The sequence below is a fragment of the Miniopterus schreibersii genome, assembly GCF_964146895.1.
Source record: "Miniopterus schreibersii genome assembly, chromosome: 4".
Taxonomy (NCBI): Eukaryota; Metazoa; Chordata; class Mammalia; order Chiroptera; family Miniopteridae; genus Miniopterus; species Miniopterus schreibersii.
In genome coordinates this window covers 64,120,760-64,132,427 of record NC_138105.1, presented here as the reverse complement: position 1 = coordinate 64,132,427, position 11,668 = coordinate 64,120,760, and the positions used below count along the sequence as shown (strand labels likewise).

The following is an 11,668-nucleotide window of genomic DNA, read 5'->3' as shown; positions in this document are numbered from 1 at the left end:
CAGTTTATTATTTCCATTGTAGAGACGGGAAAACTGAGGCTGAGACCATTAGGTTGCACATGGCCCAGAGCCATCTGAGAGGACCGCCCCCCCTACAGTTGAATGCACAAATATTTATGAGACAACACTACGCATCCCGAGTCGTGGGAGGAGAGGAGCCCCCTGGTTTGGTGTGGGCCTCAGTTTCTCCGCCCTCAGTTTTCCCGCCGCTGTTGATACTCAGCTTCCGAGGGGAGTCGGCGGTGCCGTTCGCACGCCTCTGGCGCAGCCAACAGCCGCTCTCCGGAAGCTCGGGCTGCCCTTGGCACTGCCTCACCCGAAGGTCGTTGCATTCAGGCATCTGCTGGCGACAGCCCTAAACAGAGTGGCTGAGGGGGCCTGACTGGGCCTCGCGGCAGGCGCAGTCGCGCGGGTCCTGCGGCGCACAGGCGCAGTGAGTGCGTGCGGCGGCCGGCATGGATGACGAGGAGGAGACCTACCGGCTGTGGAAGATCCGCAAGACCATTATGCAGGTGAGCGCGTGGGGGCTCCCTGCTTGTCGTCGAGTCCTAGCGGGGCAGGGAAGCGGGGGCGGGAGTCGGGTCTCTCTTCCTGGGAAGTTCGCTGTCTCTTCGTATCACGGTCTTGTGCACGTAAAGAACGTACAAACCTGTAAAGAACTTTTATAAGGGTTTATTTGAGCCCTAGCCGGATGGCTCAGTTGGTTGGAGCATCCTCCCCGTACACCAGAAGGTTGCGGGTTTCATTCCTGCTCAGGGCACTTACCTACGTTGTGGATTCATCCCCTATTGGGCACATCCGGGAGGCAACCCAGCGAGGTTTCTCTCACATCGATGTTTCTCTCAATCTCTCTCCCCCTCCCTCCCTTTCCCTTTCTCTCTCTAAAAATCAATAAAGACATTTTAAAAATAATTTGGTGCTCCGTTTGGCAGCACATATACTAAAGTTGGAACTATACAGAGAAGATTAGCATGGCCCCTGCAAAAGGGTGACACGCAAATTCGTGAAGCGTCCCATGTTTTTAAAAAAAGAAAGAAAAAATAATCTGCCCGGCTGGTGTGGCTCAGTAGTTGGGTATGGACCTCTGAACCAGGAGGTGACGGTTGAATTCTGGTCAGGGCACATGCCTGTGTTGCAGGCTCCATCCCCAGTGGGGGGGCATGAAGGAGGCAGCAGATAATGACTCATCATGGATGTTTCTATCTCTCCTTCTCCCTTCTTCTCTCTGAAATCAATTTAAAAAACATAAAAATAATAAAGTTTATTTGAAGCAAAATTGATGACTTGGTGAGAAGCAAGATCTCAAATATGTCAGAGAATAACAGTGGGGTTTTTTCATTGATTTTTAAAGAGAGGGGGAGAGGGATAGAGAGAGAGAGACATTGATTGGCTGCCTACTGGGGATGGAACCAGCAACCTGGGCAAGTGCCCTGACCAGGAATCCAACCCAGGACCTCTTGCATAGGTCGAGGTTCAACCACTGAGTTTCACTGGCCAGGCCCAGAATAACAATTTTGCAGTTTCTTTATGCGCTTGAAATTAAGGAGGGAATGTAAGGAAGATTACAGGAATGTGGGAGAAAGCAATGCAGGGATTAGATTACAGATAGTAAACAAAACTATGTGCTCTCTTGAAGGTGGTTAAGCATATTTTAAAGGTGTGTTAACCTGGACGCACAAGAACAACGGACAGGGTTTGCTTAAGACAAAGATAAACCTTTTACTGAAAAAGTTATACATCTGAAATGGTGAAATGATATCAAAAGTGCTCCAAGTACCAGTCTAACAAAGAATGTAATATAAACACTTTATAAGGAATTCTTTCTAAAGCCTTTAAATTGAATTCCTGGGGCTTCTCGGGTTTCTAGAGTTAATATTAAGATTTTATATTCCTGACTTCAATAAATTGTTAAATGTTCTCAAAGTTTTAATACATTTATCCATCTTTAAAAAAAAAAGTTGTAGGTCTGGGACCTGCCCAGTTAGGGATTTATGATCAGATCTCCCTGTGAGGTTACTTTCCATAGAACCCCCTTTTCGTCCACAGTCTCTTGTTTATTTCCTGGAGGGCTCCAGCACTACCCCAAGTGCATAAGACAGAAACCCAGCATTTGGGGCAGTAAGGAACCTGGGTCAGCTGGTCTGACCTGCCACCATCCAATGCAGGCATCTCTCTCTGACTTCTCTGTCTCGTGGCTACTGCATTGTGTTATCTACCAACTTTGAGTTACTCAGGATAGAGTGAAGCAGCAGGCTGGCTAAGCAGTCACTACATGCCATGTGCTTTAAGCCACCCCATGGGAGGGGGCCATTGTGATCCCCAGAAGCCCACTTCTGTCTTTGCACTCCCCTCCACAGGAATCCTGCTGGGTTTAAGCCCCATCAGCCAAACTCAGCCTCTTTGCTGCTTTGCCAAGCTACCCCAAAGACAGGGACTGAAACAGTTGTGCTACAGACTGACAGTGTTGTGGGTCCTGAGAGAATCAGGCTGTGATGACTTCACAGGAAGGGGTGGGTGGGGCAGGCTGAATAGCAGCTCTGACCTCCCTTTTCCCCATTTGGATCTTCTTCCTATCAGCCCACTCAAAGAATCCCAGTTTCCGAGATGAGACCTGCAACTGCTGGCCCTCAACCAGTGTCTGCCCAACCAGCCTAGCAACGCCCCTCCCACCCAACTGTCTTCATCTACCCCAGACCCCAGGTCCCCAGCTCTAGGCTCAAATGGCCCCAACCCAAGTGCCAGCTCTGCAGCTTCTTCCCAATCACAGCCTCTCCCCAAGGTTCAGGATAAAATGACAGTACCCATGGCAGCTGAGTAACTGGATTGGCGCAAGGGCTGTCTTGGGTTGCATCCCATCTTTGTCCCCACCTGCCCCGTCCCTCTTCTCTGGCCTCTGTACACACCTGCCACACTGAGCCCCAAACTCCTTATGCTCTCAAAGTGGCTTCATTCGGCCCAAGCTTTTGGTCTCCGCCCAGGGTCACCTTGCTCTTTCCACAGCTGTGCCATGACAGAGGCTACCTGGTGACTCAGGATGAGCTAGACCAGACACTGGAGGAGTTCAAGGCCCAGTTTGGGGACAAGCCGAGTGAAGGGCGGCCAAGGCGCACAGACCTCACGGTGCTGGTGGCCCACAATGATGACCCCACTGACCAGATGTTTGTCTTTTTCCCGGGTGAGTGCCTTGCTGGTGCCTGAGGGGTCACACTTCTGGTATAGCCATCTGAAAGCCTGCTTAGGATCCAGCTTGTAATATTCCCCTGATGTATGACCCAGAGGAGAGAGCTCCCCTTCATCCTGTGTGCTGTGGGTGATGCCATTGATTTCTGACCCTTCTAAGTGCCTTTTCCAGTTTCCTTCTCGGTCCCCTTCCCCATTCTCTATTCCTTGGCTGTTTTCTCTGACCAGGATTATCATAGGCCTTCCAGGCGAGTCCACAACTCTTCCTGATCTCAGACCCACTGTTTCCTTCCCCCCACCCCACCACCAGCCCAGCTTCTATTCTCAGGGCCTGCATTCCCTGCAGCTATTTCCTGCACTGTTGCGGGGTTCTTGCCTCATCCCTGCTGATCCTCCTGCCTCACCACCTTTCTTCCTCACTCTGGCTGCTCGGTGTCCAGTTATCATCCCTGAAGACTGAGCTCAGGTGTCTCCTCTCAGGACCCCCACTGAACCCTGGGTTGAGTGAAGAGCAGCCCACTGAGGGGTGTCCTGGGATCCCTGTATTCCTCTGTCATAGCATCTAACCCACTGAGGCAGCCTGGCTCTCAGGCCTGTAAAAGTTGGGGTGCCAGGCTGTGTTCAGCACCTTGGTATCAACTATGTGCCTAGAATAAAGAGGGTGGGCAGAAAACATTTCCCAAGCAGAACCTGGTGGCACTTTTTAAGAAAAGTGTCTCCGTGTATGAGACATGATTATTTGAGACCTTGATGCCTAATCATAGGCCTTCCATGGAGCCATCTCCAGACTTGCCAGGAATCAGCTTCTCCCTGGAGTGGGAGCTCTTGCTGCATTTCCTGGTGTTTGGTGACACTGGGGGTGTCACTGCTCCTCTGGGACATGCTGCAGGACAGGGCTGAGGTTTTTGCCTATATTGGTTTGCTGGGACCACCATAACAAAACACTACAGATGGGGCCTTAAATAACAGACATTTATTGTTCCCAGCTCTGGAGGCTGTATGTCCAAGATCAAGGTGTCTGCTGGGTTGGTTCTCCCTGATGCCTCTCTCCTTTGCGTGCGGATGGTGTCTGTCTCCTCTCTGTGTCCTCACAGGTTCCCTAATGTCTGTCTTAATCTCTTAGAAGGACACCAATCAGATTGGATCAGGGCTCACACATGACCTTATGTTACCTTAATCATCTCTTTGAAGGCCCCTTTACCAAACACAATCACCTTCTGAGGTCCTGGGGGTTAGGACTCAAACACGGGGATTTGGGGAGACACAGCTCAGCCAAAGACACTGTCTGTTAGTGGAGTGATCTACACTGCACAGCGATGGAGTCCCAGCTGGGAGTCTTGCATGAATCCTGGTGGCCCAAACCCAGTCCCTGACCTATTAGACTTGTAGAGTCCAGCTCTTCTGCAGTGACAAAGCCCTGGGTCCCTAATGCTGCTGAATACATAAGTACTCCCACTCCAGGGGGTGGGTGGTCCGTCTCCATGGCAGATCAGCTGACCTCATCTCACCTCTGGACACCCAGCTATGCACCTCGTGGGCTCCCAGACTAAACACAACCTGGGGGTTCCCAAACCTCGGAACCAGTGAGGCACCCAACCAAACCCAGACTCCCAGACCCCACTTCCAGACAGGGACTCCTCAGGCCCAGGGGCATAGACACCATTCAGCTGCTAGGTAACCTGGAGGCAGCCATCCTGCTGTTCTATAAACGGGAAAACTGAGGCCCCAGAGAGGGGTACCTTACATGCCTGGGAAGGGGCAGGTGAGGGGCCTGGCATTGTGGGCCAGCATGCACTCTGTCCTCAGAGGAGCCCAAGGTGGGGATCAAGACCATCAAGGTGTACTGCCAGCGCATGCAGGAGGAAAACATCACCCGAGCCCTCATCGTGGTGCAGCAGGGCATGACACCCTCTGCCAAGCAGGTGGGTGCCCACAGCAATAAGCCTGACCGCTTTCCGACCTATTCTTTCATGAGCCTCACTTCCCCTTCCTATGACACCTGTGAGGCCCCGCTGCTATCTTCATCCAGGGCACTCACTGCATCCTCTACGGCACTTGCCTCTGACCCCTTGGGGTATGGGCCCCACGTTCTAATGCAGGAGCTCAGGGCCTGAGAAGGAGCTGTTGTCCTTTGTGGGCGGCGTGGGTGGTCCCCAGAGCAGGCCCAGTGTGTCCCGTCTGTGGTTAGGCCTGAGTGGGATGGGAGGAGCAGTGAGCACCCTCTTCCCTGTGCCTATGGGGGCTGCATAGTCCTCACCATCATAGTCCTCTCCATCATAGTCCTCTCCTGGGGAGGGGCTATCATGCAGGCTCAAGGACAAACCCCTGGGCTCATTTGACTGATGAAAACTCATTTCCTGACACCAGGCCAAACAAATCCTGGAGATGTGCCAAGGCTGGGGAAGCAGGGAGAAACCCACATGTGGGATTGAAATTCCCAGCTTATGCCTGGCTGCTTGAGGCACAAGATCAAACCCCTTTAGCTTTTTCACCTGCCCTGGCCTCTGGGGAAGAAACAAGAGCCAGGTCTGCAGTCCCACAGGGTGGGGAGGCGTGGCCCCAGGTGGGAGGTATGGCCATGCCTGAGGATTTCTTTTCCAGTCGCTGGTTGATATGGCCCCCAAGTACATCCTGGAGCAGTTTCTGCAGCAGGAGCTGCTCATCAACATCACAGAACACGAGGTGGGGCCTCGGGAAGGTGGGGGGAGTTTGGTGGTGGGGAGGGGTAAGACAGTAAAGGCAGTAGACCCAGGCTCTCAAAGTGTGGCCCCCAGGGCCCAGAGTAGCAGCATTTCCTGGGGCCTTGATAGGAATGCAGGCTCCCAGGCTCACTCTGCCAAACTGTTGTGGGGGGGTGGGGGAGTCTCACTTCTCCTGGGAGCTGTAGGGGATCCCAGGTTGTGTCCTAAGGCCCCTCTGCATGATAGTCATGGGTGGGTTGCAAACTCCCTGAGGGACACACTGTACCCCTCCCCCTGTGGGAGTGTGGGGCACAGTGGAGTCTGTCATAGCACTCTGAAGATACAGGTTCTCTTGGCAGCTGGTCCCAGAGCATGTCGTTATGACCAAGGAGGAGGTGACGGAGCTGCTGGCCAGATAGTATCCTTTCTGGTCCCCCCATCCCCACTCCTCTTCTCCTGGCTTCTCCATCCCTCCCAGTCAGCCCAGCATGGCTTTTTTTCTTGATTGAGCTTTCCAGTAAACTCCGAGAAAACCAGCTGCCGAGGATCCAGGCTGGAGACCCTGTGGCACGCTACTTTGGGATAAAGCGAGGGCAGGTGAGAGGCCCCTACTGGTAGGAGAGCCCTGCCCCCAAACCTTTTTCCTACTGGGCAGGACCCTCAGGATCCAGCCCCAGCCCCTTTTAGAGTCAGGGCTACCTCCAGGTCTCCTCACCCAGAGTTGGGGTCCTGGGGCCACATGCCCTGCTGCCACCCCATGCCCTCCCCCACACACCTGGGTCCCTGGGGAGGCCTTGCCCAGCCCTGCTCTCACCCTGATACAGGTAGTGAAGATCATTCGGCCCAGTGAAACCGCAGGCAGGTACATCACCTACCGGCTGGTACAGTAGCCACCCCACCACCTGTCAGGTAAGACGGATGCCTCCCCAGCAGGGGGGGCCCAGGCAGAGGTGGGGGCGTGTCTGTATATACTGTGGTGGTGCAGGAAGGACCTGACTCTTTTCCTGAGTGAGCCCTACTTGTTCCCCACTCCACTGACGTTCTGACCCAGAGCTCTGAGCTCAGCCCCTTCTTTCAAACCTGCTTTCCTCTTTGCTGCCCTAACCCTCTCCTCCCAGGTTCCACCACAGCCTGTCATTGTCCATCTCCTTTGGGGCCCAGAGGCAGCGGCACTTGGAGCCTGGGTGTGTCCAACCCATGTGACAGATGTGTCACATGGTGGCCCTCTCTTCTCTCCTCCAGCCCCGGAGACAAATGGACTGTGTCCAGCCTACCCAGGCAGTTGGCCTGCTGGCGACCTGCCCTGCTGGAATCTGCTTAACCCTGGAGACCTACCTGCTGCTCCTTTGGAACCCAAGGCAGGCTGTGTGTTTGCCTTCCCTGGGCTGAGGGCCCTGTGGCCTCATGTGGACACTGACCCCTACCTGGCATCCCGTGTAATGGTTTCTCAGGAGAGGACAGGATGCTGAGGGGAGACCAGTGAGCCATCCAGCAATCAAGACAGTCCTAGGTTCTTGTCTGTCCCCCCCGGTCACCCTTAGCTGGCTCCGCACAAATGGGGCCTGGGTCTGAGTCTCTAGTCAGCCCCCACTTCCTGCTTCCCATCTCCATGCCCCCCTCACAGTGGCCCTGTCCCTGACTGACAGCACTTTGAGATCAGCAGGCAGAGAGATTAAAACACATCTGGACCTAGCTGGTTTTGTTCAGTGGTTAGAACATTGGCCCATGGACTGAAGGGTCCCGGGTTCGATTCTGGCCAAGGGCATGTGCAGGAGGCAACCAGTTGATGTGTCTCTCTCACATCGATGTTTGTCTCTCTCCTTTCCACTCTGAAAACCAATGGAAAAAAATATCCTTGGGTGAGGATTAAAAAATAAAACATCTGGATTTTGAGTTGGTATTGAATGCTGGGTATTTTAAAATTAAACGTATTTTGAGTAAACAGTTCCACTTGTCTAAAAAACCAAAGTGGGAGAATAGGTTTGCTGTGGCTTCAAGGCAGGGTCTCCAGGACCCCTCCCTGCTCCCCACCTGCAGACTGCCACAGCCACACCTGTGTCCATTTTCCACAATTCAAGCCTGCATCTGTCCTCCCCTCATCCAAAGGGCAAGATTAGTGTCCAGCGCTCGCTTCCAGCTGTGCTCCCCTGTGCTTTTTTGCTTAGAATTTTGGCATCCAGTGAATCCCTTCCCCCCAGAGTGGTACCAGTTAAAAGAAATGTGTGTTTCTTAATAGCTTTATTAAGACATAATCACCATACAGTTCATGCATTTATAGTGCACAATTCAGTGGCTTTTTGTATATTCCCAGCTGTCTGTACATCACCAATTCTGGAAAATTTCACCCCCAAAAGCAACCCAAACTCCCAACAACCACCCCCTGTTCCCCACTTCACCTCCACTGCCACTTTAGGTGACTATGCAGGTTGCCTTTTTTTTTTTTAAATTGAATTTGCCAGGCTGGTGTGGCTAAGTGGTTGAGCATCAACTTATGATCCAGGAGATAACGGTTTGATTCCCAATTAGGCCACATGCCAGGGTTGTGGGCTTGATCCCCAGTAGGGGGCATGCAGGAAGCAGCCGATCAATCACTCATTGTTTTCTATATCCCTCTCTCTGAAATCAATAAAGACATATTTTTTTTAAAATTGAATTGATTGGGGTGACAATGGTTAATAAAACCTAGGTTTCTGGTGTACAATCCTATAATTTGTATAATTGTATTGTGTTTTCACTTCCCCAAGTCAAGTCTCCTTCCATCATACAGGTTGCCTTTTATTGTTGATTCTGCAGCATGGGGAGGCCACTCTCCTATTTTCCTGGTGGGTGGATGTGTCCACCCTTTGGAGAGGCCAGACTTTCTGCCCTGCCCTGCATTAATCTTGGACACAGCCCTTGGAGGCAGAGAAGACTCCCGGCTGCACTGAATTGGAACAGCATTTATGCTGCATTTATTTCTGGAAATATATGGTCTTTTCCAATCTTGTTTTCTGTTGGCAGTGGTTTAGGTTCTTCACTGACTATGGGGACAAAGGCCTGGGTGACAGTGGCCTGGTCCAGCCAGTTTCAAACAGTATTTTCCTCCTCACATATGCAACAGTGAGGTGCTGGCCCAGCTGGAGTACAGATGTGATCATGGGCAGAGTGCCACTTATGACATTGCTCATGACACAGGTAATGACTCCTTCCTTGGTTCTCTGTTTTGTTTACTTGTGCAAATGGAAAGAGAGCTCGTCTTCAGGTAAAAGGTGTGCAGGTAAGTGTGAAGGCTGCATGCAGTGGGCAGGGGCACTGCCCAGCACCCTTGCAGGCAGGTCCTCTGTCCCTGCTGTCCCTCTGCCAGTCTCCGTGTCCACACAGCCAGCTTCTTTACCCTCTGGACTTTGCTCAAATGTCACCTGGGGCTCCTGTGGCCACTCTGAACTGCAAGTTCCCTGTCCCCCTTTCTCAGTTTACCCTCCAGGCATTCTGCATATCTTACATGCTTATTTTATACTTTCTTCCCCAGTAGAGCGTAAGCTCCTGAAGGGAATGAGGTTTGTTTTTCTCCACCGGTGTTTTGTGTAAAAGTTATGCCTGACACACAGTAGATGCTTAGTATTTGGTTAAATTATGATGATAAGGGCTATGACCCCCACACACCAATTTCTGAACTCTGTCCCTTAACACTTATGTGCTACAAAAACTTTATAAAAGATATATAAAAACTTGGAAAAGACCTAAGGGGAAAAAGACAAGTTTATGACAGTTCTAGAAATGTAGACATTGTAAAGCCCTCCACATACCAGAAGCCCACACTGTAGGGATGATGATTTTGGGGTTTCTGTAAATGGACTTATAGAGGACAGTCGCCTAGTAGGTCCCATGGTCATAATTCTATTGAGCCATTTAGCTCTGTTCTCTCTGAGTCAGTTTGTTGTTCACCCTGTCTGCTCTCTTTTGCAAAATACATGTGTGTTCCTGAGGCTTTACGTAAGGACCATGTGTGGCTGCTTTGGTGACCATTCATTATGCTCCAAGCAAAACATGCTCTGAGATACATTTATGCAGTTTCCTTCTGAAGAAAAGGCTCACTGAAACTGAGGTCAGGCTTAGTGTGCACATTTTAATTCACCTTCTAGTTAGCTATTCACTAACACTATGATAGCACTGAGTACACCAATAAATTAATTGATAATAAAAGTCTTTATTGCCAGCTACCCTGGCTCAGCTGTTAAGCATCGACTTATGATCCAGGAGATCGTGGTTCAATTCCCAGTCAGGGCACATGCTGGGGTTCAGACTCGATCCCCAGCAGGGGGCGTGCAGGAGGCAGTGGATTAATGACTCTCATCATTGATGTTTCTCTCTCTCTCTTCCTCTCCCTTCACTCACTATGATAGCACTGAGAACACCAATAAGTTAATTGGTAATATTTTGAGAGTCATTGATCCACTGCCTCCTGCACATCCCCTGCTGGGGACTGAGCCCAAAACTCAGGCACATGCCCTGACCAGGAATTGAACCACTTTCTCATGGATCATAGGTCGATGCTCAACTGCTGAGCCACTCCAGCTGAGCGATAATTTTCTTTTATTGATTGGTTTTAGAGAAAGGAAGGGAGGGGGGAGAGAGAAACATCAATTTGTTGTTCCACTTACATTGGTGCATTAGTTGGTTGCTCCTTGTATGTGCCCTGACTAGAGATGGAACTCACAACCTTGGCGTATCAGGACAATGCTCTAAGCAACTGAGCTACCTGGCGGAGGCCTTAATAATTTTTGAAAACTAGGAAACAAATTGGGAATTTTTATTTCCTACTGGCTGGAAAACTAGGACTTTAAAAGAAGCATAATGGTAAACCAGAAACTATACAATAGGACTTCGGCTATAATGTTACAAATCATCTTATGCCATGTTTGGAATTTTTGGACAAGAAAAGACAGTTGTGCCTGACCAGCGTGGCTCAGCTGTTGAGCATCAACCTATGATCCAGGAGGTCATAGTTCAGTTCCCAGTCGGGGCACATGCCAGGGTTGCGGGCTCGATCCCCAGCAGGGGGCGTGCAGGAGGCAGCCAATCAGTGACTCTCTCATCATTGATGTTTTTATCTTTCCCTCTCCCTTCCTCTCTCTGAAATCAATAAAGATATATTTAAATAAGTAAAGACAGTTGCCCTGGCTGGTGTGGCTCAGTTGGTTGGAGTGTTGTGCCCCGAAAGGTTGTGGGTTCGATCCCAGGTCAGGGCACATACTTGGATTGTGGGTTCGATTCCTGGTTGGAGCACGTACGGGAGGCAACTGATCAGTGTTTCTCTCACATTGATGTTTTCCTCTCTCCCTCTCTAAAATCAATAAGCATGTGTTCGGTGAGGATTAGAAAAAGAAAAAAAAGAAAAGACAGTGTTGATGGTTTTGTAATGATTAATACAATTGGGTAGCCATTGTTAGCCTGTTAATTATAAGGTTACTTGTTAATCTTAAACATTTTTAGCCCTGGCCAGGTGGCTCAGTTGGTTGGAGTGCTGTCCCCTACACCAAAAGGTTTTGGGTTCGATTCCCAGTCAGGGCACATACCCCAGGTTGCAGGTTCGATCCCCACCGGGGCGTGTACAGGAGGCAATCAATGTGTTTCTCTCACATCGATATTTTTTTCTCTCTTTTCCTCTCTAAAGTCAATAAAAACATATCCTGGGTGAGTATTAAAAACACAACACCTTTAAGTCCTATACAGAAGGCTGGGAATGTGGTTTCCACTCAGTTTCAAAATACTAATATTTTCATTTGCTTAAGGAAGCACAGCTATCCTCCTATATACTTTCTTAAGTG

At 50.5% G+C, this 11,668-nt stretch overlaps 1 protein-coding gene across 1 annotated transcript; it reads left to right on the top strand.

Moving 5' to 3' along the window:
* Positions 1–384: 384 nt before the first annotated feature.
* POLR2E (RNA polymerase II, I and III subunit E) lies at positions 385–8,514 on the top strand. The gene is made up of 8 exons (XM_081135115.1): positions 385–512; positions 3,001–3,175; positions 4,987–5,102; positions 5,782–5,862; positions 6,221–6,279; positions 6,380–6,458; positions 6,686–6,770; positions 7,104–8,514. Exons 1-7 carry the CDS (start codon positions 456–458, stop codon positions 6,749–6,751), a joined length of 633 nt encoding a protein of 210 aa, XP_080991241.1. The 5' UTR covers positions 385–455; the 3' UTR covers positions 6,752–6,770; positions 7,104–8,514.
* Positions 8,515–11,668: the final 3,154 nt, after the last annotated feature.

Excerpts from the sequence above, each read along its gene's own strand:
- POLR2E (XM_081135115.1), top strand. The coding sequence starts at position 456 with ATGGATGACGAGGAGGAGACCTACCGGCTGTGGAAGATCCGCAAGACC. Across the intron at positions 6,280-6,379 it reads ACGGAGCTGCTGGCCAGATA|TAAACTCCGAGAAAACCAGC; the intron begins GTATCCTTTCTG and ends TGAGCTTTCCAG. Across the intron at positions 6,459-6,685 it reads TTGGGATAAAGCGAGGGCAG|GTAGTGAAGATCATTCGGCC; the intron begins GTGAGAGGCCCC and ends ACCCTGATACAG.